This window comes from Chaetodon trifascialis, chromosome 16, assembly GCF_039877785.1.
Source record: "Chaetodon trifascialis isolate fChaTrf1 chromosome 16, fChaTrf1.hap1, whole genome shotgun sequence".
Classification (NCBI taxonomy): Eukaryota; Metazoa; Chordata; class Actinopteri; order Chaetodontiformes; family Chaetodontidae; genus Chaetodon; species Chaetodon trifascialis.
Window position 1 is genome coordinate 20,053,486 of NC_092071.1, and position 26,197 is coordinate 20,079,682.

At 42.9% G+C, this 26,197-nt stretch overlaps 2 protein-coding genes across 4 annotated transcripts; one reads left to right on the forward strand and one right to left on the reverse strand.

The window, feature by feature from the left end:
- The first annotated feature begins 8,361 nt into the window (after positions 1–8,361).
- rnft1 (ring finger protein, transmembrane 1) lies at positions 8,362–12,499 on the forward strand. 3 transcript variants are annotated; one of them, XM_070983737.1, is made up of 9 exons: positions 8,362–8,539; positions 9,142–9,599; positions 9,677–9,753; positions 9,847–9,947; positions 10,158–10,311; positions 10,436–10,594; positions 10,693–10,758; positions 10,845–10,946; positions 11,361–12,499. In XM_070983737.1, exons 1-9 carry the CDS (start codon positions 8,514–8,516, stop codon positions 11,493–11,495), a joined length of 1,278 nt encoding a protein of 425 aa, XP_070839838.1. In that variant the 5' UTR covers positions 8,362–8,513; the 3' UTR covers positions 11,496–12,499. The 3 variants fall into 3 exon arrangements, with proteins under 3 accessions (XP_070839838.1, XP_070839839.1, XP_070839840.1); XM_070983738.1 differs by having other exon boundaries at positions 9,268–9,599; positions 11,361–12,497; XM_070983739.1 differs by having other exon boundaries at positions 8,369–8,539; positions 9,255–9,599; positions 11,361–12,497.
- Positions 12,500–13,048: 549 nt separating this feature from the next.
- Positions 13,049–25,942, reverse strand: rps6kb1a (ribosomal protein S6 kinase b, polypeptide 1a). Its single transcript, XM_070983178.1, has 15 exons — positions 25,676–25,942; positions 24,490–24,533; positions 23,714–23,834; positions 21,450–21,518; positions 20,675–20,822; positions 20,425–20,482; positions 18,936–19,036; positions 18,673–18,763; positions 18,451–18,541; positions 18,212–18,319; positions 18,041–18,103; positions 17,846–17,923; positions 17,659–17,766; positions 16,748–16,860; positions 13,049–16,248 (listed from the first exon to the last, which is right to left on the reverse strand). The coding sequence occupies exons 1-15, from the start codon at positions 25,745–25,747 to the stop codon at positions 15,984–15,986; spliced, it is 1,530 nt and encodes a 509-aa protein (XP_070839279.1). The 5' UTR covers positions 25,748–25,942; the 3' UTR covers positions 13,049–15,983.
- Positions 25,943–26,197: the final 255 nt, after the last annotated feature.

A 26,197-nucleotide genomic window follows, 5' to 3' on the forward strand; every position in this document is an offset into this window, starting at 1 on the left:
ATGCATACATTATAAGTGGAAGGCCTGAGGTAATATTTGATGCCACTGCACACAGTGACACTGCCTTTTATGTCTGTATGGAATGCCATAAAAATCCCTTTATGTGAGTAGTGAGTACCTACCAGATAGTGCTGAATATGAACAGTTAAGTCTGGGGTCATCTTAACAGAATGGACTATATCGTACAATCAGTATACAGTCCTGCTCTTTAATTACTGGGTTAAACAGTAAGGCTAAACATTTTTTTCTAGATAAGCGTCTGTTTTAAATGGGTTGAGATGTGCAGAAAGCACTTTGAGTAACTGTATGTAAAGGACTGGTTCACACTTTTCTCGTGCCTGCATGTACATTGAAAGAGTGTTTGTTTGCTGTAATTGTCCTGCTCATCTGCCCAAATGAGGCCTCAGTACTCTTTCTGAGTAGAAGTACATTCCAAAGCTCAGCTGGAGCTAATATCAGGCTTAGGCAGTCTGAGTCGGACAAATCAAGTGGGAATCCGCCAAGTCGCACTCTTTTTAGTATCAAGTTCCCTCTTTGTTTTACTATCCATCTGGTGCAGCTCAGCCAGGAAAATGCCCACAGAAGCACAACATTTCATACAGAATTCAGCAACCAACAACCCGTTTAATGTGGGTGTGTCGGCTTTGTTTTAAGACAGACTTAAAATAATGTGAACCTAACCGTTAAAAGGACACTATGACTGCATTCATCATTCGCTTTACATTGGAAAGAAATTAATGATAATCAGTCAAATAATAATGTCACCCCACTGGTTGGTTGATTTGTGGGAGGGCACCCTAGTCACGTGACATATATTTCATGTTTGTGAAGATGATCCAGATGTACTCAGATAGGCAGTAATGTAGTGGCAGATGCTGAATGTCATAGAGAAACAAAATCTAAAGCCAATGAAAAGAAATTCCACCATCCTAAAAATGCACGTCTGCCTCAGAGGAGGGTGAACTCTGTTATACAGAGCACATATAAAAGTGGCACTGTGGCAGGGCTGACATTACAACTTGTTGACTGCGTCCAATCAGAAAATACCACCTTGTCGTATTACCTTAAATGTATTTGTCTCAGAGACCAATAACATGTTAGAAACTCCATAAATTCTATTGCTTAAGAATCCACGTGTGACACATTTGATTTCTAGACCAGGACACAGCACACACACACTCACATGCAGACGCACACAAGCACCAGACAGACTACAGACTCCTCTGGGGACAAAGAGGCATAAATCAAGGCTGCAGAGGAGAGAACTGTACCTCCCACATTCATTGTCGGAACAGAAATTCTTCCACATTGACATAATGTGGACAACCCTGTGGGGGGGTGATACCGTATGTGTCCCTTTACAAAGCAGACTGTGCTGTTGCATGTGTGAAACCTACATCTGCTATTTAGTCAAATGTGTCAAAGCATTAAAATTCCAGACATATTATAGCCTTTCACCTCACCTATTTCATCTGTGATGCTTAAATGTCAAGTAATTCTCTGTGAGCCTTTTCGCCAGTTCGAGACAGTTATAACACAAGTCCCTCGATGGATTCTGACTCAGCAAATTGGAGGGTCTCCAACTGCTAAGAATCTAAAGAGCCAACCAATCCTCTCCCATCCCCCAAATACTGCAAACACAAGTCTTCTAGATGGCATTTAAGGGTATGAGGCACAAACTGCAGCATAATTCACATACAAGATACAGCTAGCGATCAAGTCCTTCATCTCAACTGTCGACATATTACTGAGTCATCAGCGCATAAAAGCAACAGGTATTCCACAAGCTGCAGCCATAAACCCAGTACAATAACTAAACTCGCTTGTGCTATCAGGAATCTTATGATAGATAACATCAACAGGTTCACAGTATTATCACTCTGAGACACTTTATGGATCTCTTAGCTACTGTGGAAATTACTATACAAAGCTATTCAACATGCACTCACATTCTGAATTGTTATTTGATGGCACAAATGTCCTAATTAGAAACTGTGAAGTGAACAGGCAGATGCAAACAGTGAATTACTCTGATGTGTCTGCATGCATGCGCGCGCACGCACACACACACACACATCCATGTATATAAGACAGGAGAACGCTACCACTGAATCTTTGGCAGCTCCAGTAAGACATCAGAGGCAGCAGCAGCTGGCACCGTGTACAGAGAGAGGAAGGCAGAAAGATGACAGGGGATATACGGAGTCTGTCAGAAGCAATGTCAGGTCATTGCTCTCCTCATCTGCTCTCTGGTGAGCTCCATTCATCTTGGCAGATAGCAATTTATATGTCAAGTTAACCTCCCTCCACAGACTTGGCTCCGATGTCTTGACTGGGGCAGTACAACTCCACTGACAATTCTATAGTGCAATAACACAATTACAGGGCGCAGGATAGAGCTGGGGAACAGCGCTCACAGACGTAGTACATTAACCTCCTTTCACCACAATGGCTGACTCTGTGCTCATACAGCGTCTGGGCAATGCCAAGGCAGACATTAGAGAAAACCGAACCTCTTAAACAGAAACAGCTCCGAGGACGACAGTTAAAAATCTTCAAGAGAGGCTCAGATCCTGTTCTGCAACACAGCCCTGGTCATATCTTATGATTTATATGTGATGTTTCAATGTTGGTATTATCAGACAATTTAAGTTGAAATTTCTCAAGATTTGGAGGCGTACAGATTGAATTCAGCCGCTGCGGCTGAACTCCCAGTGTTACTTACAAGCCCAACTGGTGGAATTATTCAAAATATTACAAAATATGTAAAATTTAAAGATCCACTCTATTTAAGATGCATGTAAAACACTGCAGGTTGATTATTAATGTACTTCTGATATGATTTTTCCACAAAAAAGTTCCATTATTGTGCTAAAAATCCTTAAAATGACATCTACTTCAGCTTCATTAAAAAATCCTGAATCTATGATTACACAAACACGTTTCATTTCAAAAGTTAAACTACTTCACAGCAGAGCTCTTGACTGAAAAGTCCACTCTCAGTGTTTGTGCACTGGAGGCTTCAGGTTTCCTCATGGTAAATGGTAAATGGACTGTATTTATATGGAACTTTCTGGTCTGATGACCACTTGAAGCACTTTTACAGCACAAGCCTGCATTCACTCATTCACACACACATTCATACAATGCTCAGCAGGCCACTTATTCATTACAAGCTTTTAACCATTCACACACACACTCACACACCAATGGCACAGCAGTGGGACCAATTTGGAGTTCAGTATCTTGTCCAAGGATACTTCGACATGTAGACTGCCGAGGCCAGGGATTGAACCACTGACCTTCTGATAAGCAGACGACCGCTCGACCTGAGCCACAGCCGCCCCATAACACTTGTGTGCTGAATACTGACCCAGAATTTGATCAAAACTATGTGTGATGTCACAACTTGTGCTTGCAGCTCCACCTCTTTAAAAATGGATTTTCAATGAGGACAGAGAAACTTTCCTCTTTCAGCAGATGAATGTGAAAACAGTCTTATAGTGTCACAATCTGCACATACATCATTCTGCACAGTGAAACTCAATCATTCAAATATAGGAACAAGCAGAAAAACATTTTTTGAGTGGAAGAGGACTTTAAAAACCACTGAGGGAACCCATGCAAAAAGAATGTACCCATGGTTGTGTAAGGCTCTTTGGATGAGGTTTACATTGTCCCAGTCACAGTGGTGGTTAGTGCATTTACACAAGGACCATACTTAAGTAAATTACAAGTACATCAAAATAGTACTTGAGTGTATCCATTGAATGTTACTTTATACTTTGACTCCACCACAGTTCAGAGGGAAATACTGCAACTCCACATTCAACAGCTCTACATCCATTCATCATTTAAAAAAAACATATTGTTCAAGACCGAAGAAATAGAATGATCTCAGAAAAGAGAAAAAGCTCTAAAAAGTGAAATATTTGTTTTTCATCGTTCCTATGAGATCTCTCTTGTGACACACAGGAAGGGGATGATGCTACTAACACACTGTTGCATTAGTCTAATGGCATGTGTGTGACATACCTTTGATAATTAAAGGATATTTTACTGATAATCCTTGTGCATTTTTACTCAAATAGAATTTTGAAGGCAGGACTTTTACTTGTAATGGGGTATTTTTATATTGTGGTTTTGGTTCAATTAATTAAGCATTTGAGTGCTTCATCTGTCACTGTACAGCTGAGACAGGAGCATCAATGAAACTGGTTTGTGAACACACCAGTAGCACTACAGAGCCCTCTTATGGTTCAGACCTGCTGCAATGACAATGAGTAAATGTAACGGTTCTTCTCGATGACATGATGAATCTGGTTTCTACACACCCTGGCCTTTAGAGGTACCTTTGTTACTTCAAGTTAAATCCCACTGGGCGAACTGAAGGGGCTATAAATGTGCAGTATAATTCACTGAACACAGCTGCTCACAGAGGAGATGATGGTAAGTTCAATAGCAGTTTCCTCCTCTTCTGCTTTGATTCTCTCAATTTATTAAACTGTGGGAGATCATATCAGCTGCCTTACGCTGCAGGTGAGCACAAGCAGGCAGGCAGGCAGGCAGGCAGGCAGGCAGGCAGGCAGGCAGGCAGGCAGGCAGGCAGGCAGGCAGGCAGGCAGGCAGGCAGGCAGGCAGGCAGGCAGGCATGCTTGCCTGTTGGATGAAAAAAAAAACAAAAACAGATGGCTGGCCAGGGGCCCAGAAGCACCAGGCAATAGAGGAAGACTACATGCTCATACTGGAAGTTTGTTGGCTGGCTCTGCCTGACTGCAGGAAGAGAATCACACAGCCTCATCACTTCATATTCCTCCAACTCCAATTCATCTCACGAATGCAATCAGACCAACTAATCAAACCAACTCTTCAAATTAAGTTATGCAATTCAGGGAGAAGGCAGTGGAAATGTGGCTCATACATATTCGCCTTAATCTACTGTATGCATAATAAATATCAATGCTCACTACTGTTTGACCAGTTGGAACATTTCAGTGTGCGTAGTAGAAATATCTGTCATGCAAAGTGTCAGAGTAATCATAAACACTGCAGGGCCAAAAGTATGTGTATGCCTGAGCATTACACCATACGCGATTGCTGAACATCTCATTCCAAAGCCTTTAAAGTGGTCCTCACCTATTTTGCACATAAAGATGAGTTCACTCAGCATGAGAGCTCAACCTATGAAAGAAAAGCTGCATAATGTCTGCTGTCTTTCATCAAGTCTGTATCAAGTCTATCATGTTGACTGCATGTGCATGCATGTTTACAGCAAAAATGATCATTTAGTTGCATTTTGGGAATTGTAGGATCCAGTGTGTCTGGTGCAAAGCTATTTCAGACACTGAAAGTCACGATATCTCTGCCTCTGCTGCCTCCATTTTACCCTTTAGTTTCTGCTCCCAGTCAGCCCGTGATGTTGAGTAATAAGGCCTGGCTCACAGCTGGCATCCCACTTAATCTGATGGTGGACTGGATTGAGACTGGGATTGTGTGCAGGCCAATCAAGTTCTTCCACACCAAACTCAGACAGTTTGTAGACAGTATTATTTACAAAATTCCACTGCATCCCACTGTGAAGAGCACAAACTGAGCACAAACCAAGAAATCCAAGCTGCTCACCCATCCATCCATCCATTTTCTATACCCGACTATCCCTTTTCGGGGTTGCGGGGGGGCTGGAGCCTATCCCAGCTGTCAACGGGCGAGAGGTGGGGTACACCCTGAACCGGTCGCCAGTCGACAACAGGGCAGCATATATAGACAAACAACCATTCACATTCACACTCACACCTAAGGACAATTTAGAGTCACCAATCAACCTAATGAGCATGTTTTTGGTCTGTGGGAGGAAGCCGGAGTGCCCGGAGAGAACCCACGCATGCACGGGAAGAACATGCAAACTTCACACAGAAAGACCCTGCCCGACCCAGGGATCAAACCAGCGACCTTCTTGCTGCGAGGCATGCAACTACCTGCTGCCCCACCGTGCCACCCCTCAGCCATACAGTGTATAGGAGTTTTGACTGACAATTGAAACATGCACAGCAAGGAAAATGACTGTATCCTCATACAATGCCCCAGTGGAGATATATTACTTTACTATGTGTCCTAAACGAAGGCGAGTAACAAAATGAGGCCAACTTTACATATTCAGCTGCATTAAGTAACCGTTTGTGGCAGTAGTGATAACAGCAGTATCACTGCAGGGCAATAGGGGTAGTATAAGTAGTAATACACACAATGGGCTTTTAATCACAGCAGACATTTTTAGTGGTTCCATTCAAATGTCTCAGTAAGCCATGACAGTGTGACAGTGTGTATACAATACCAGGACTGGGGCTGGATTGGCCTGGGAGAATCTAAGCAGCAGCCGAGATAAGAGCTGTTTGAATTCTCTAAACGCTGAGGGAAGGTGCTTCAGTGCTTCCTTTCTTAGCATATGGTACACTGGACAATCCTTTAACAGAAGGGAATGAGATAATGCCATCCCACAATTCCTTGCAGCAGCGACACTTAAAGTGACGCATCATTCAGCCATTCAACATTTCACGTTACGCATCCACAGTCTGTTACAGCCATAACAACTTCAAAGCACAATCAAGATGATAAACTGATAAACCACAGAACTGCACGGTCGCATCAGGCTTCATAACCAAACAAAGTCTCTCTGCTGTGAGTCAATAACAATAATACACACACATAGTGCGTCATATAAGCATAAATATCAGCACCAAATACACAGAAAGAATACAGTAGTAGTAGTAGTAGTAGTAGTAGTCATGGAGTAGAGCATTAAAAGATGAAAAGGGGAAAAAAAAAACAAACAAACAGAAGAACAAAAATATGGAAGTAGATACCTAATCATCAAATAGAATTATCAGGAAAAACTCTCATCATTAATCATATTTTTGTGCATTTTTTTTTATTCTTCAATAGGATGAGCCGTTGTATAATTAAGAGCACAGGACCCTCAAAGTGAAGAAGCTAAATGGCATTCAGCCGTCATCAACGTTAACACCTGTGCTTTTCCCGCTGTGACATTATCACCGACACTGAATCTGGACAGATGTCAACGCTGTTGATTTTGTAAAGGCAGCGCGCTCTCACACACCTGTTCTCAGTTGTTTTGAGGAGTGTGGACTCATACGGGCTGCTGTGGCCTCGTGTACTCACTGCAGAGTACAGAGGGACACTCTGGTGTCCCTGCACGTAATGCTGAGGGAATTATTTGCTTTAGGTCTGGGGGATTTCATTATGACGTTAGAGCCGTGCCAGTTACAAACAAGACACAACAGAATCTGAATGCCTTGGTCGCGACTCAACAGGAACAGGGTGCAAACCTTACCTGAAGCTCAGGTGAGCTCGGTACGCTTCCCGCCATTGGCCACCCAGGTCTTCTTGTTTTATCAACCATGCACTGAGCTTGGAGACGGTTTCTGGTCGTTATAGTCAAGGTATAGACGCAGTCAGAAACAAAACACACACAGGTGAGGGTCCTCATCCACTGTTTGTAGGAGGGCGCTCCACGTGGTATGTCCCGCCTCCTTACACCTGTAGCGGGCATAAGTCCCGCCCTCCTCAGGCTGAAAGTGGTCCTAGAGTGGTCATTCTCACCTTTTCCAGATTTCTTTTTCCAGCACGCAGCATATACATGTCTGAAGTACTGAAGCTTTTTGCTCAGTTTTCCTCTTGTGACAATAATAAAAGTCAGTGAGAGTAGCGATGGCGCCGCAGGTGGCTCCAGGGAAGGACAGGTCACCAGCACCTGCAGGAGAGGGTTCTGCTGCCACGTGGGCAGGTGATGACCTCCAGAGTTGAGGTTCTCAGATTCTAACACAAATGCATCGAAGAGAAACAGCCACAAAGACAACTAGTAGATAATGAATGGCTAACAGCGCCACAGACAGTAACAACCCTAGGAACTAGTAGGAATTACTGTCTTTCTCAGCTCAGAGAGGATGTGATCCTGCATCCTGTGGTTCAGCAACAGACTCACTACTCAACCTCCCAGCCCACAAGAACATGTGAAGTCATTCGTAGAGGTCAGCGTTTGGGTGTGAAATCTGAGCACGTCACAATTTGGTATTCATCTGAATGATCACACATGGTAACTCAGCTCACTGTGGTAGTAATTACCTGCGTGTTTATGGAGGTGAACAGGATTACAGGATTATGGTGGTGGGCAGCAGTAAAACAATATTAGAACTACTACAGTCAACAGTGACACATATACCAGTGCTATGTTTGTGTTAAAATCGTAGTGTTACGTGTCATTCGAAAACACCCCAGTAGGTGGCGGCATTGCAGCATTTTCTACATCCGACACGCCGTAAAAATGCAACAGAAGAAGTTTGCGACGTCTGCTGTCGTAAACAACGTCAAGATGTCTGAACGGCCAGCTTATGGCTTAGCCTGAAAGATATAATCTTTAGTTTTATTTTTGGTTTACTTTTGCTTTTATTTCGTTCGGCGACTTGGACCTTGTATTAGATGGGGACCAGTCGCTTACCATGAAACTCCGGGTGCAGAATGACAGGTGAGCTGAAGCGTTTACCGCCGCTAGTCTGGCCTGATTGAAAACATCTGTTAGCTGCTAATGCTAACGACGTCCCAGTTCGCTGGGTAGGAAACGGTCAACTGCCTGTTCTGTGACTCTCTGTCTCTACATTTTGAGTTTATTGCCTGAAAATGACGGTGTGAATGATGTACACTTCAGCTAACCTTAACTAGTTGTCAAAAGCAAGACTTATGCCCAGCGTGAGGCGTTCAGGGTGAGTCGAGGTAGTTTAACACCAGCAGTACCGACTGTCAGATCAAGTAAGCAAACAAAACTGAAACTAACCTGATATCTATGTCTGTCTGAAACTACCGCAACTTGTTATTCATTGGTCAGCTTTGAAATACTCTACAAGTTAATGCTTTGATAAATTCACATACCTGTGGTCACAACATTACCTTACAGAGGCTTTTTTGAAGATGAATGTGAAGTGCAATGGCAATGCATTGAAAAGTACTGGATGCAGTTTCTACATGTTAGATTAGGTGACACCCGTGAACTTCCCTTTAACTATCAGTCTTCACAGTTGATGCTGGACATATTGTGACTGAGGCTACAAAGGTTTGTCTTTCATGTCAAAGGAGTGATTCCAGAAGAGCACAGAAACTGAGGGAGTCTCCTACTGTAATGCAGCCTAATTCAAGTGAGCGGGGTGCTCATGCAGGAAATGGTTTATCCCTAACTCTGCAACCAGAGCTTCTCACCAGGACACCAGCACCCGGTGCTGCAGCTGCCAACCCTGAGAACAGTGAGGTGCGGGTACCCATGACCAGCGGGGCTACAGAGTCTGGTGGAGGGGCCTCGTCCAGAAGGTGCAGGGTCAACTCCCACAGCCACTCCCATTCTCAAGCACACGGACATAATCGGGCGCAGCACCACTCCACTTCAGAGCCTGAGCTCGACCCAGCTGACTCTGATCTGGACTCTGGAGAACCCAGCACCTCCTTGTCTGAGCTTCGCTGTCTCTTCCGCTGGCTCCAAAAGAGCCTCCCTTTCCTCGTCCTACTGTGTGCTAAACTGGTCATCCAACATGCTCTTGGTGAGTAAGAGGTGATCAGACCACATTATTGCAAGTGGGAAGGAAAAAAACTTATCCTCTTTCTCTTCATTTATCAGGTCTAGCAGTTGGGGTTGGCCTCTTCACAACTTTTCTATATGTGAATAAAAGCATTCAAACTCAAGTCTTTCATCAGGTAAGTTGAGAACACAAACACATTTGTTGATACCCTGTGCGTTTCATCGTTGTTTGATTCCTAAACCGTGTTTTTGCTTGTGTGCATCCTCAGGACCGGCACTCAAAGCTGCAGTGTGCATGGCTGCTACTGTTCCTGATCTCATCCACCCTCCTGCTTTACTACACCTTTCTCACTGAGACACTTTACTATTGGTGAGAGTGAATGCATTGTCTGACATTAGTTACACTGAAAGACAAGACTTTGGGGCTATTTCAATATATAAGCAATGATATTACAGCATGCAGACCAGCATAATGTTCACATTGCCCACCTGTACTGCAGTCTAGTAAACAGCCAAGCCTGGAATGCAGTGGACAGTGGGATGAACGTGCCACTTAATCTGAATGTAAACTTCCTTCCAGCCTCATATTCCTCAGTCCAACCATTGAGCCGCTGGGTTTCTGGGAGGTTCTATGGGCTGTTGGCATCACCAACTTCATAATTAAGTTCCTCTTTATGGGGATTAAGTGCCTTATTCTGCTGCTGCCATCTTCACTGGTGACCTACAGAACCCAGGTGAGACTGGTGGATTCCTTCTTTTTTATTGTTGGTTAAAAAATATACATACATAAATCACTCTGATGCTCTTTGTTGGCAGTGCTGCTTCAGTACCTCTTATTCTGTGTGTTTGTGTCTCCAGGGGCGGTGGTTGATGCTGACAGAGGAGCTGGGTCAGGTCCACCAGGCCATGGCTCCTGTTTCACTGTGGTTCCGCTACCTGGTCACCTACCAGGAGGCTGACGGCACCCCTGGGCTCACACTGGGGGTCCTGCTGGCTTTGCTCTACCTCATACTGAAGGTGTTATCACTCAAACTGTCCAGCAAGAGATCTTTGCTGCTTTAATGTTGAAAAACTAAAGTGGAAGTTACTTATTTGTTTCTTTTTCTCTCTTTCAGCTTTTGGGATTGTATGGACAGTGGACATCTTTACTGAAAACTGTGAGGATATTTCTAAAGGGCGAGGTCAGTGCTGAACAACTACTTTGTTAAATAGTAAATGTTCACAATCTGTAACCAGCTGTGTTGAGGTGTTTTTGTTTGTCTCTCAGCACACAGGCTCAGCAGCCACTAGGAGTCAGTGCAGCGAGGCTGGAGATGTCTGTCCCATCTGTCAGGGGGAGTACAGGGAGCCTCGGGCTCTACTCTGTCAGGTACAAACACAGCAGTATGCAGGGCCTGTCAAACCACTGGTCAGGCATCTGTCACACTCACCCCTCCTCTTCAATTATGTTCTCAGACTTTATTACAATTTATAGCAGTTTAGGCACTTTAGATCACAACTTCCTATTCACTGAGCAGGAACAGTATTACTTAAGAGAGAAAACCTGCAATATTATGAAAATTAAAAACTGAAATCAGAGTTTTCACACCTGCAGTTTTCTCTTTATTCACAGCCCTTCTCTCTTCTGTGCTAACCAAATAATAACCTGTGTTTTTTCTTTTGAATTCTACTCATCTGAGCTCTAATGTTTTCCTAAATGAATTGAAGTACATCTCTTGTGTAGATCTGATCATTCATGTAAAATGCACACGACATGACATGCTGATGCTTTTCTGCTGTGCAGCACATATTTTGTGACGAATGCATCGCTCTGTGGTTCAACCGGGAGAAGAGCTGCCCTCTCTGCCGCACCGTGATCACAGAGAAGGTCTACAAATGGAGGGATGGAGCGACATCTCCACACCTGCAGATTTATTGATTGATGAGGCAGAGGTGGGGTGCCTTTGGGTGTGGGACATTGGTATTCGCTTGTATTCAATATGTGATTTATCTATGGCTTTCAAACCCCACTGACTAGTAATGTTGTAGACACTGTTTCATGAATCAGCTAAGGGCTGTGACCCCTGTGGGCAGAGGTCAGTGAGGACACACAACTTGCACCTTGCGAGGCGTGTTTCTGGCTTATTCACTTGTACATACCTACTTGTGACCTCACAGACAACAGGAAGTTGATAACTTTCATGTCCCTGTTTTGATTCTTCTGCTTTAAGTTGTTTCCTGTTGTGTTGTTTTTCCTCACCTTTAATCTTAATATAAACTTTCCTCATGGGGCAGCAAATTGGTCTACTTCCACTGTTTCTTCCACATGTAAATACCGAAACAGAGAAATCTGTAAAGAAGTATTTTAAACAGCTTTTTCCTTGGTCATGCTTTTGAACAAACATGCAACACATGAACCCTTTTTTGTCCAGTGTTTCTAAATTTGTGGAAGCGGCTTTTCGGATTTGTAACCATACATTTGTAGAGGTAAGCAGCTGCATACTCTGCTCAGGGGTGCTTGCTGAATTCTGCTTTCGACGCATCTTTGAGCTTGAATGGGTTATAATGTGAGATTGGAGGGCTGACAGCTAGCTCACTGTAAAGGCTTTTAGGTGCACAGCGACGTCACATGGTCCAGACATGACCAGCCTGCATGCAGGCGCTGAAGATGGACCACAGATGGATGTGATCCTGTGATGGATAAAGTTTGCCTTTTGCTTTCCGCTTTTGGTGACTATTTTTTCACAAATGATAAAAAGGATGCAACTGAGCTCGTGAGATTGATTTACACATAAATTATTTTTCTATAGAGCCTTGTTTTTTTTTTTTGTAAAAACCAAAGACTGGGAGAAACATCTATTTTATTATGTATGAAAATCATTTCACTGTGTTGTTTTTATCCATTGAGATCCTGATCTGAATAAAGGTCAACATTTGAATGACGTTTGACTTGTTTTATGTTGCAAAATGACAATCACTTATTTCCTTAACAGCTAAGCCGTAAAGTAAGTGTCTCAGACATTTAATGAAGTCTGAACAGTTAAACCTGAATGATTCTGTCCCATTACCCAGAAACAAGATCCTTTTATTTTGACTTCATTATGTACATGATACATATTAACATTCCCCATCTGAACGGACAGATCTAAGGGTGACAAAGCAACAAATAATGTTTTTCAATGCCCCCCAAGTGATTTAAACAGCCATTCTATTCAAAGATGGTGTTTCCCAGCTGAAGTAAGCTTGATAAGATGTTTCTCAAACATCGAGCGTGCAGGACACATCTCAGGCACACCTGCACCAAAGTTAAACGTTTCATTTTTAGTTTCCTACCCCTCTCAGACATCATCCCACTCAGATCATGTGGTGAAGCAGAGAGATGTAACAGAAAGTGAACCTGGATCAAATCCAGCCTTTTCAACACAGTTACAACGTACAGCATACTGTACACACACACTGTACTCTGTCAGCAAAGGCACAATGCCATTCCCATTGATTTTTGCATCAGTTTTTTTTTTTTCCACAATAACTGCCCTTGCATTAAGCACTGCAAAAAGACAAACTGAGGTTCAAGTTTTCAGCAAGAAAAGTCCAAGATATCAAATGTTCTCTGAAAATCCCCTTGAATATGATACTGTGCCACACAATAAATACTGTCCGGTTAGGTCACTGCCCTCAATTTCGGAATCAAAAACAAAGCTGCATCTGAAGTTGCTGTAAGACATGTTCTGTGGAGATAAAATCATACTGTACATGCTTATTATGACAAAATAAGTCTCTGACAAGAAGTCCAAATCAAATCATCACACATTCTGCTGCCATATCTAAATAATACTACATAATAAATACATAGTTTGCATAGTGTGAACAATGCAGTGGAAACACAACGGCACTTAAAATAAATATTCTAACAAAGTAACAACGTAGGAGGAGTAGAAAGTGGAGTGACTGGTCTCAAACACAACTGTTGTGCCGGAATGCTAGAAGAAGAAAAGTCAACCAGCTCAGCTCGGCACTGATGATCAAAGGTAGCTTCGCCTCAGTTAAACATTCGCAAAGTAACTCACAGGTACACATTAAAATGTCTCTGAGCATCGACGTGAAACACAAAGTCTGTACGATCAAATATGAACAAGTCCTGAACAAACCTTTGAACCTTGTGGTTTCACAAGAAACAGCGAGACGCCTTCATGGTCATTTGTTTGTGTGGGTTTGCCAGCAAAAAACATTTGGTTAATTGAAACAGTGGTTTTGGTCAATTCATTAAACATTAAGTATTTGGATAACATGAAACATAAGGGAGCCATTAAAACTTAAGCCAATTTTCATTCATTCAATTTTCAGTTCGCATCATGGGAATCTGCATCAAACGGTGCGGTTAGCTTCAGGCTGACAAGTTTTGAATGGCTTCACTCCAGAGGCTCATATAGCAGCTTCACATCACACAAAATGATCAAACATCTCAGTTCAAGCAGGAGTTAGCAGACGGTCCACTCATTTGACCCTGATTCCAAAAACGCTGAGACGCAGTGTAAAACAGAACATGATAACTTACAGATCCTTTGTGACATATACTCAACTCAAATCAGCACAAAGACAATATATTTACTGTTTTACCTCATCAGCTTCATTGATTTTTGTAAATATATCCTGAATTTGATGCAGCAACATGTTTCAAACATGTTGGGACAGGAGCAACTAAGCCTAAGTTTACAAGTAGCAGGCCAGGTATTTTGGAAAACGGATATTTTGGCCCCTCCGTTTTTAAAAATAACATCGTGCACACAACATCGTTTTCAAAAATGTTGTCATTTACATTAACCCGGATAAATACGCCGTCGAGCGCATCATAACTATGCCAAGACTATGGGCGCGAGTGCAAACATAGGTCGCTCACATGACGTTAAGTATTCAGTCACATGTTTTGACATTTCGGAACCTAAAACGCCGTTTAACCCAGTTTACACACCGACGAATAGCTGGCGTTTTCAGAAATCTCCACTTTGGCCGGAGTTTTTAAAAATGATCATTTTCCGTGAAAAAAACTCTGTTTGCGTGTAAACGGGAGGCCAAACCGCATGAAAACATATGCGTTTTCCCTAAGTGTAAACGGGGTCTCAAGACTGGGAAAGATGATGAATGCTCCAAAAACACCTGTTTGGATCATTCCACAGGTAAACAGGTTGATTGGTAACAGGTGATAGTGTCATGATTGGGTATGAAAGGAGCATCCTGGAAAGGCTCAGTCGATCACAAGCAAGGATGGAGCAAAGCTCACCACTTTGTGAACACATGAATGGATAAAGGAGATGACTACATGAGCTCAGGAACAGTGTCAGTAAAAACAGTTTGTTTGCAGATGACTGCGTTGTTATTATTGATGTTTTACATAGCATCCCAACTTTTCTGGAATCAGGCCTGGGTTTATCCCCCTTCCACTGACAGCCCTGCTACTGGAAATGCACAAAAAGCAGAGCTGTGCATATTAGATATGATATCAGTTTGGCTGAACAGACTTTGGGTGGATGTTTGTTGGTCTCTGGCCACAATGGTGGAAAGGGGGGGGGTGATTTGATCTGTTAAAAGTTATGCTGCAGGGGTCGTTGGAGCTCAGCGCGGGAGATTGAAGTGACACGCAAAAAGGCATTTAGAGTCTGTTTACATTCAACACAACGAAACCGTGCTTCTGGACAGACCTCCTACAGAAAGCATTCCAGGACAAGTAAAGCAGTGCCAGCATTTGGTATTGATTGTGGTGGAAGTGATGCTTTCAGCTGAAACGTCACTTCTATCTTTTTATAGCTGCTTTTCCGTAAGTGGTGCTCCGCCTACCCCAGACCACACGCTCCAGTGACAAAGGCAATGTGATTGTTTTCCTAAAACACAAAAGGAATATTGTGTTCACTGTAGAACTGTTATCCAATAATTCTACCTACTGACCCACAAGTTCTTCACACATCACACATCATCAAACAAACGAAAAAAAAAGCCTGGCATGTTGAGGGAGAAATGCCAAATTCTCTCACGGTGATGGAGGCAACAAGTCGTAAACACTACAAGTAACACTGTCCAGACTTGAGGATAAAAGAGCACCAGTATATCATAATGCCACCGAAACCACCTCAGCCCACTCATCAGCTGATATCACCCAACCAACAAGGAAGTCAGCTTTCACACCACTCCTCGACTGACCACGCACCTGCTGTACTTAAGCGGCTGATTACCTGCGTCAGGTGAGGAAGCCAGGCTGAGTCAGGAGGATTTGGGAGGCCAAGAGAGGGGAAGGCGCCGCTGGAAGAGCTGGTGATCAGCATTGACAGTGTCAGTCAATTTAAAAAAAAATCTACAAGTCTCTTTGAAAGAAAACAATAAAAGGGAAGAAGAGGAGGAATTAGAAGAGTCCTAATGTTCGTAGGCGAGCCGAGCGTCATAGGTTCATTCGTAGATGCTCAGGCCGCTTGGAGTTCATGGGGTACGCCTGCTTTTTGTAGGGCCCTGCATTGATGCCTGACGGGTGCCTGATAGGAAGCGGCGCAGAGGCCTCGGAGGTGCTGCTGCTGCTCGTGTCCATTTGCTCTGCTGTCAACACCTCCATGGGTTGCTCCACAGAGCTGCCAGGGGCCAACAGGGATGGGCAGCCGGTCAGCGACGGGCCCCGGGGCCAGCAGTCCCCTCCTACAAACTTCACTGGACTGTGGACGAGGGACATGTGAGAAAATGAGATTATTCCTCTGAGCTTTTGTCTGTGATGCACCAACTTCACAGCAGTCCTATGTGTTGCACAGTTAGAAGTGGAAAACATACCAAGAAAGAATATTGAGACTAAAGGTAAACTACTATAAAACCTCCAGAGGACAGATGTGAATGCTGTGTGTTTGATGTTGGAGCAAGTTCAACAAACTACATTCAAATAGTAAGCAGATTTCCAGACAGATAAGTGTTCTCCTTTTATCTCAAATTCCTATAAATAAGCCACAGTGAGGAATCATTCTGAGCCCTGAGAGGATCCCTGTTGTGCCACTGGAAAGGAGCTTGTACTTAACCTTTTAACGATGGTCTCATTCAGGTCGAGACGGCTACATTTACAAGGTCAGCAAATGAGTAAGAGCTGTGAAAGACTTGCTGTGGGGAAAAAACTAAATGACAAATAGATTTCACTGGAAGAGAGAGACGAAAACAACTTGCTGTTACCTCACAGGTGTTCTTGGGCTTCCAGGAAACTTCCGCGGTGAGCGGACCTTTGGCTCAAAAGAGAACTTCTCTTTGACGTTTTCAAGCACCGAAGGGGCTACATATGTGAAACCCTGGAGGAGGGGTGGGGGGCAAAAGAAAAGGAAAAAAAAACCAGCAAGAGATCTGAGTCTACCTCAAAGACCATCTTTCCAAAAACAACCCACAGCTGATGATGAGCAATGAAACGCTGAGTAAACCATATCATGCAATGTGGTGGAACAGTGAGTGAAGCTTCCAGGAAAACCAACAAGACTAAACCAGATGGGATGCATTAACCGATTCTCGTAAGACCTACTTGTTGAAAAGGAAATAAAAAACATTATGCCCAGAGCTGGCCTGTTTGTACGTTTGTTTACATGATGTGTCTATGCTGCACTAGAACTTAAGTTTACTTCAATGTTAAAATTGTGGCGAGTATTACTCAATATGAGGTCTTAATGCAAGTGCAATATCCATCAACAAACAAAGTATGAGTTACGTAAGTCTTGTTCAAAGTGAACACTCGACTGATTGGCTCCAGGCAATGTTCATATAACTGACACTGCTGCCTCATTACCTTCCCTACGTCATGGCATACATACGTACATATTACCAGGCGTCTCCTGCGTACTGCTCCTGTGAAGTTACATTTACTGCAAGACTGAATGGCCAACAAACAATAAGAGAGTAGTGGTCCAAAACAGATTTTAAATGGCCACATTGTCAGCAAAATAATCTGTTATTGGCCTTTGTGTCACACATTGTGTCTGCATGTTTTATCTTGAAATATTCCTTCTATAAGTTTGTCAATTCTGGAAACTCTAAACACCAGAAATTAAGACAGAGAAGCAAACCAACGTTTGCTGGGAGGTACAGCACGAGCTACCCACCAGGAAGACTTGATTGGCACTTTCGCTGAGTGTGGAATCGTCAGGGCTGTCCACAGGAGTCTGGCTAGTGAACTTGGAGTCGAACTGGCTGACATCATCAGCCGATTGCTGCCAAAAGAAGCGGTCAGTTCGTCATCTTGCAAGGACTAGTCACAGAGGACACCGCTGCGTGAAAAAGCAAACTCACCAGGAAAGGTTTAAATGGAGGCTCTACTTTGCGAGCAAGGAGGTCATCCCAATTTATATGCCGGAAGAATGGGTTAGCCTTGGAAATATAATTACAGAAGCAGGGTTTTTATACTCAATGATTACCGTATTAAGCCACTACTCAACATGCCACACTGCATACACTTGTGACTCTGCTTTGAACTGATGTATCTACCTGGACTTCAGCAGCATCTCCCGGTCCAGCACCGAGTCTTAATGAGGCATTTCGTTTCAGCAGCTGAAAGAGAAAGTTTGGAGACTCAGTTTTTCTGCCAAATGCTTCAACAGACAAACAACAAACTCAAACAGGGAGGCACAAGGCAAAAGGAAGGCTTCTACTGCTCACTTTTTTCAGGAGGTCCCTGGCTTCTTGTGTGAGGTAAGGTGGAAGGCTGAGTTTGCATTTCAGGATTTTGTCAATCGTCTTCTTTCTGTTTTCACCAGTGAACGGAGGCTATGAAAAGGAAGCGCAACAACAAACAGTCAGAAACTGTAAGAAATGCTTCCAAGCCAGAGTTGCCCTTTGATGCCCGCAGTGCTGTGATAAGCTGTTTTACTTTCTTTAACAATGCTTATGCTACTCACTGCTCCTGTCAGCATGTCATACATGAGAGCTCCCAAGCTCCACCAGTCCACTGCTCGGTTATGTCCACTCCTCATCAGGATCTCTGGAGCCCTGAGGACAGAGAGGGGAATGACCAAGATCATACAGCAGATTCACCGCAATGTGTACGAAGATGGAAATGTGACTGAATGCATAGAGTCTGAATTAATGCACAAAATCTGCATGGTGACTGAGTGACATACATGTATTCAATAGTGCCACAGAAGGTGTGGGTGACTGTTCCATCATGGATGGACTCTTTGCACAGACCGAAGTCTGTCAACTTCACATGACCTAGAGGGAAACAGAGCAAGAACATGAGAGAAATTCCAGTCCAGATAAAAAAAGAGATTAAAGATCAGATTACACTGAGAAGGAATTCAATCTAAGACCAAACAGACGTATGTAGAAAGCACAGAGGTTTTTCTAATCTGCCTTTTGTCAGGGAACCTTCAGGTTTCTGTACCGTTGTTGTTGAGCATGATGTTCTCAGGCTTCAGGTCTCTATAGATGATGCCTTTCTGGTGCAGATGACCCAGAGCCATCGAGATCTCAGCCAGGTAGAAACTGCCAAGAGGGAAAAAGCCACATTCAGTAAAATCTCACTGACATCAAATTAAGCTCTTTCTTTCCCCATTACCTATCACTGGTGCATATTCTGAAATGTTCTACCAACAAACTACTGCTCCTCAGTGATGTGCAGGTGATATTCCCAATGTCATTTAGGTTACCACACGAATATTACACACACACTTCAAAAGCGTGGTTCATGTAAACACCACTTTCATCGACAGGCTGTGTTTAGAAAACAGAGCAGCAGGTCCTGGTCCAAGTGACCCTCACACTCCTCAGAAACAGTCACACATCTGCCTGCTTTTACAAAAACTGAACGTTTCAGACTTCAAACTGCCCATAAGAGGATCCTCTAGTTTCCTTACTGTGTTCTCGTGGTGCGTTTGGCACATGAAGGCTACATCTAAATTTGCTGTCAGAATCTAAACAGCTGTTGTCTGTCTCTGAGAATCATTTGTTTAATTGCTAGCATTAGTCTGTCAGAGACCTCAGATCACACTGACGTTCAGACGTCATCTGACATTCCTGACTCTGCTGTACATCACAGCAGAGTCAGCAACAAAAGGCCTCGAGGAGACAACTTCCAACACTGGGTGTTTGTTAAGATGCCCATATTGTCACCATTTGGAAATGGTTTAATATTGTAAATACTGGGGGTGGGGTTTAAAAGTATGTATACAAACACAGGAGGTGTGTGTGGAAAAGGGGATGAACACACTCAAAGAAATTTAGATTTGACATGTTTAAGCATAACATCCTGAAACGAAAGAGTTTCCAGAAACTGTGATATTCATTTCTGGGGAAAAATCCCCATTGATCATCAGAAACTGTGTAAACTAGAGGAGAACGCAGACTTTCACAGAGGCCAATACTCCACCCCTCCATGATATGTGAATCTGCAAGCACATTTCCAAAACCAGTAGAATGTCACATTTGGATGTGTGTAAGAGTAAAATTAGTTGCACGTTAAGTATACGTTTATGTTTCCAGAGCCACATCTGCGAGATGGAGTCATCGTATTTGTACAATTAGCTACGATTTGCCACTGTTGAACTTTACTACCATCTGCTGGACTTTAAGATGTATGGCATTTATTCCGCCAGGGCCAAATGCCTTAACTCGCGATGTCAACGAAAGTGAGTAATTCATGTATCCGCCCTGTGATTTGGATCTGGGTTCTTCCTTGGCCCGTGCTACTCCCTTCCACCAAGCCTCATGAAAATCAGCCCAGTAGTTTTTCCATAATGCTGCTGATAAACAGACAAAGAAACCAACAAACAAACTCAACTGAAAACATAACCTCTTTAGCGGAGGTAATTAGCCAGAGGAAAGCTAAAGGCCAGATGGTTAAAGTTCTGCCAGTGACATACAAACTCACGCACCATGCTGTGTCTTCCATGAAGATCCCCTCTCTTTCCAGTTGCATAAACAGCTCCCCACCTGCAGTCACCACATACAAAATGCATCAGTTAAATGAATTCACAGTAGCAACGGAGAGCCACATGTTCACACAACACAAACACCCATACAATTTCCTGTGTCCATGCTTAGAAAATGTGCACATTCATGACAATGAAGAGAGTGGTTTCATACCATACTATATGTTTGATTGGGCATTATCCCTATGCTCACCGCTCAGATACTCCAGGATGAGGTACAACTTTCCGCCCGTCTGAAAGGCATAGATGAGGTCTACGATGAAAGGATGCTTCACCTCCTCCAGAATGTTCCTTTCGGCTTTGGTGTGCGCTGTGTCCTTTGCATTACGCACAATCATGGCCTGGCAAGGGACAGAAAAGCAGAGAGTCGGGGTGTGAAACCATTCAGGCAATAACTTTGACCCCATTAGCTAGCTGTCAATGCGTCGACATCGGCTGCAGGCACAGCACGAATCAGGATGCCAGGATGGTAGCTACAGTCCACTCTCATTAAGCCAATAAACACAGTCAGTGACAAAAACCTCAAACTTTGAGGGAATATGAGCTGACTTTTCGAGCAAAGTCAGGCACCAGCTTTCTGTCAGCTGCAGAGAGGAGGCCAAGCTGAACACAAGCAGCAGATTTGAGGTTTCATGGGAAAAAGCCTGCTGCCATTATTTTGGGTGGTCTGCCCTTAACTTCTGGTTTCATTGCTGTATGCACCAGTACGTCACCAGAAAAGACAGAGAGTGACATTCAGTATATATGAAACACTGTACACGGTTACGTTGCACTGGGCTTGTAGGTTATTTATGTTTGCTTACATATGGATTAGATAATGCACATGTCTTACACTGCACTGTTCTACATGTACAATAGAGGCGGTTAGCCCACCTTTAATGCATGATCGAAGGACAGAATGAACATACCTTACTCTCTGTATCGGTGAGATACCTTCAAACAGACATGAGAAATGCAGATTCACTCACCTTCTTCAAAACTTTCATAGCAAATATCTTGCCAGAGGTGGCACCTGACACCTTCCGAACTTGAAAAACCTGTGAAAATTTAAATCACATGAAGCAAAATCCACAGACGTTCACACAGTTTTTCAGCAGGGTTCATCAAGCTGAATCTAACACTTGGAGGACTTTTTTAAATGCAATGAATGCAATTTGATACCCGTGTTCCAGTCACACCAGACAAATTATAAAAGCATGGCAATATGACCAAGAACCACTTAACATCATTTCACACTTCTCACACTTCATTTCAGTGCTTCCCAGCAGTATATAACATTAATGATATAAAAAATGTAATTAATTTGGCCTGACTTTAATAAGCCACAAAAAAATGTATGGACGCCAATTAAAAACCATTTGATGCACTGTGTAGGATTTAGGAGGATCTATTGGCAGAGATTGAATACAACTTTCATACTAAAATATTCATAAACGTTGTGTTTTTGTGTTTTCTTTCACATTTTTGGAGCCACTGTAGGTTCTCCTACACACTTTGTGGGGGAGGGGGAGGCAATAAGCCGGTTGCAATTGGCAAAGTCACCACTAGATGCCACTAAACCCCACACACTGGACCTTTAAGTTAATTTACACTGTTTTTAATGAAAATACACTTGACCATGATGAGGCTATGATGATACTTCATGAAGATGCTACTGTAGCTAGCAGTAGTGTTTACTACAGGTCTGATTGTGCTGAGTGAGATTCTAAAAAGAAACTGAACAGCATGCTGCATGCACACTCCCAGTTCTAACTTCTAAGAGCCTGCAACTGGGTACAAAAACATTTTATAATTAAGTGACTTTTGTAAGACAATTCAAGACTTTTAACAGCTTCTAATGCTTGTTTTGAGGAAACTGTATTGAGTGCTTTTGTAGACTTTAAAACATGCAAATAACCTAGCATCGCTATTTCCTTTGGATGCCCAGATATTTTCTTCTATGTCTCAACTTTGGCTTGAATAATGTAATTTTGTCATAATGGGGACATTCAGAGAGAGGATCTGGAACAAAGTTCTGTTGAAGTACAGAAGCTGCTCTACTGCATAATGTGTATCCATTCGACTAAGCAATGAATTAACAAAAGTCACTGTCTCTGTGTGTAGAAAATGACTGTTATTCTTCTATTATTATTATTGTATCCAAGGAGTCTTGATTTTGCGTGAGCCAGAATCTGTGTTTTGAATATCTGTATACCCGCAGAACTCTTGAAAGACTATTTGCTCTCAGTTTTGAGGCCAATGAACTTCAGACCAGTGACAAAATAGATTCTTTAACTACACAAGAATATCAAAACAAATGACAGCGTGTTTTAAAAAATGTAATTACTTTGTAATGCTGAGAAATTCCCAAGACGAAGAAAATGACTTCTTAGTCATGATGCACAAAACCACTTCAAGAAAGAGTAAGTCATACATCCGCTTGCTAAGTGAAAAGTGTTTCCAAAATAACTGTGATGTGCACTTTTCATTGTCAGGCTTAGAAAAAGAGAACATCAAAAAGTTTCCAGGGCTCTACGGGTTGGTAATACCACACTGATACAGTGTTAACACCAAAATAAAACCTTAAAAACAAGACAGATTTCCTAATCTCAGTGGTTTTACAATTAGATACATGGGGTTGCAGAAGATTAGTTAAATTTTATGTTGCTGTGGGTAAAGGGGGAGATGGTTCGGGGGTGGTTCAGTAGGATTTTTTTATACTTTCCCACAGCCAAAAAACACTAAAACAGATCTCTGGGGACTGAAAAGGTTGTTGATAAACAGCAGTGACAGGAACAAAAATGCTTAGATTTTTAGCATGTGAAACTCAATTTGCAGCCACTTTGTTAAAAAAATCCCCACCCATTGGATTTTCAAGACAATTACAATTTCCTCCCCCACATGTTGGCAATGCGATGGCAGGTCCCAGGCCAAAAAAGCAACTGACAAACTGCTATTTCCCACACTTTTAAAAGCTACTTTTTCAGATCATTTCAACCACCGGGAGCCTAACTTTACTTTATTTTCTTAATTAGCACTGAATCAAATCTCTCTATGAAATACGAAAGGGTCACAAACAGAGAATTAAACCAATTATTGAGCTCTGCACAGCTGTTAGTTCACAGTTTCAGTTTCCAACCCGCATGTAGAATATATGGTTCTAACTTTCAAGTCAACTTACATCTTACAGAGAAACATGGAGGAAGAGTCAGTTGCATAAGTGTGCAGTGAAAGACTGAACAGAGAATCTCACCTTCCCATAGCCCCCTTTTCCCAAAACTTTCAGCAGCTCAAAGCATTCAGGCCTGATCTGCTCTGTTCCCTTGTTCACGCTGTTCTCTGAAATTTCAAACTTCTCACAGTCATCCATGTTACTGGTAAAACAAAAAACAAAGAACAAAAACACATTCAAAACATTCACTCAACACTGTGTGAACAATTTCTAAGACACACAGCAGCATCATCAATGACAGTTACAAGTGTGGACCTGATCTTATAATAATGTCCAGCTGAGGCTGATCATGCAACAGTTTTGTTGTTGGGAATAAACAGCTGACTAAGCCAGATGGGTGTGCACAGCTGAAGGTCCATCAAATGGATCCACATGTGTGCAGCGTCACCCCCAATTTGACTACTTCTGCCTTAAGAGACCCTATCCAAGATGATATAGACTATTACTGGATACATGTGGATGGGTGACAAAATGATAGGAAACCCCAGAAAAAAACAAGTGGAGAAAAATAACAAATGCAGATGCTTCACTGGAGGCTTGTGATGATCAAACACACCTAATGTGAGCTTCCTCTTAGTCTGTCACTCATCTCTTATTGCTTATGATTGGCAGTATGGCCAAACTGGCTCATGCTTACTTAGTACTTGTGCAGCAGCTACATTAATAAAAAATTAAAGAAAATACAGTATCACATAGAGTAGCAAAGCCCTAAGACTGTCTTTAGTGATAACTTGCAGTCATCGTGACTTTGTTGCCCCATTCGGGACCCTGTGAATTACAGTTTTGCTTATACTCACAATTCAAAGCCGCTGCACTGGTCCATGTATTCACTGAGCTGGCTCTGAAACGAGACGAGCAACAGGACAGCAAATCTCAACATCATGCGGCTGTTACTTATTTACCTGCCAGCCGGAGCTTATTTATATATTATATTCATGATGTTACGTTTCTTTTTACTTTCAGTGTTAATGCGTTATTTCCCCGCAAGCGATTTCAGCCGAACGCTAAAGCGCTTTAAGTTAACTGAGATTTAACGTTAAGGCTAACTAATTAACAAAGGAATTGAATGGACACTTTCTCCTTAATATTAACTAAGTGACATTATTCAAATAAGCCCATGTTTGTAACTAAAATCTAACAAACAAATGACCAAAGCAGTGTGTGATACAGGTCATAACTGTTACCGCAAACTAGCTACTAGGTTCACTTCACGTTAGCTGAGTGGTGGGAAAGCTAGCAAACAGTGCGGTCCTTTTAGCGACAGTCTCGCTAGCATTGGTCTGATTTCATGTTGATGTTGTTCGGCTGCATTGCGAGGTCATTATATCTCACGTATTAAAACGTCAAAATGGTTCTTAAGCCATGTATGTGGCATTCGTGTAACAACTTACACCGTAATATGAATCGCTACACACGGACGAATGCCAATGCAGCGCGTAACAACGCTATATCAGTAACTCCATTGTCGGACAAGCAGTTTACCTTACGCACGGTGGAGGGGAGTTATTTATCGTTTCTATGCGGCTTTTGTTATTGTCATTTGGTTTTTTTTCTCTCATCAAAAGCGCATTTGCTGACATGGCGACGTAGGTAGATTCACTGTCTGTTCACCCAAGACTAAGGTTAATGTTATTGTCCGCTGGTCTGGTGCGGGGGTCAAGTCAATTCAAGCCAGGAAACACCAACCTGTCCACCGCCAACACTTGTGATTCTGCGGATGTGCTCATCTGGTGTCGGTGATGAAACGGAATTTGCGCTCGGCAAACATTTTAAAATGTGAAAATTTGCATGGGAATTTATTGAAATACGATGTAGGGACTGTTAATGGGGTGCTGTCGGATTCCGCGGGAAAGGGGCGGACGAGGACGTGTCCGATAATGGATGCCCTACATCTGATGTTAGCAGCGCAGGCCTCTGAACTGCTAAGTGCTAGCGAAATGGCTAATAGCGGCGGTATTAGCCTCAACGTTAACGTAAACTCACCCCGTCCTCAAGTTCGTCGTCAGACACATTCTCATCCGGTTGATCCAAATCGATGTCGAAAACCCCAGCCATGGCCACGGCACTTGACTCGGTGTCTAGTCAAAAAACACAGCCCCGCTCCCCCGCTTTATGGGAGAGCCATTACCGTTACAACCGGCTGCAGCAGAAAGCATGGGCTAGCATCCAGCTAACCAAAACAACCCAGCGCCGAGCGGCACATGAAGCCTCTAGTGTCGGCCACCCGCACTCCTGGGCTCAGGCAGGCTTGAAGACTTAAAACATCAGTAAAGAACTAAAAGCAGACGGGGAAATTTCATCATTAAAGGGTTCACATGCGATAGAATTGGACCAGCTGCCCCCAAACATAACTACTTTTCGTCAGTTCAAAGAAACAGCATTTATGTTTGTTTCACGTCCAGATGAGCTTCATGGCATCTAAGGCTGGTCATTAGTGGCAACAGCACTGAATCAAGAGGTGTTTATGTCCCTTTTATGAGCTGATTATGCTTTTAATATCTTTTT

Bases quoted from the DNA above. Each gene is read 5' to 3' on its own strand.
- rps6kb1a (XM_070983178.1), bottom strand. From the start codon at position 25,747: ATGGCTGGGGTTTTCGACATCGATTTGGATCAACCGGATGAGAATGTG. The intron at 19,037-20,424 runs GTGCGTGAGTTT...CCCTCTTGGCAG, and splicing joins TTCATGGAAGACACAGCATG to TTTCTACCTGGCTGAGATCT. The intron at 16,249-16,747 runs GTAACAGCAAGT...CCTCGTCCACAG, and splicing joins AGCCCAAGAACACCTGTGAG to TCCAGTGAAGTTTGTAGGAG.
- rnft1 (XM_070983737.1), top strand. From the start codon at position 8,514: ATGAAACTCCGGGTGCAGAATGACAG. The intron at 9,600-9,676 runs GTGAGTAAGAGG...TTCATTTATCAG, and splicing joins GGTCATCCAACATGCTCTTG to GTCTAGCAGTTGGGGTTGGC. The intron at 10,759-10,844 runs GTCAGTGCTGAA...TTTGTCTCTCAG, and splicing joins GGATATTTCTAAAGGGCGAG to CACACAGGCTCAGCAGCCAC.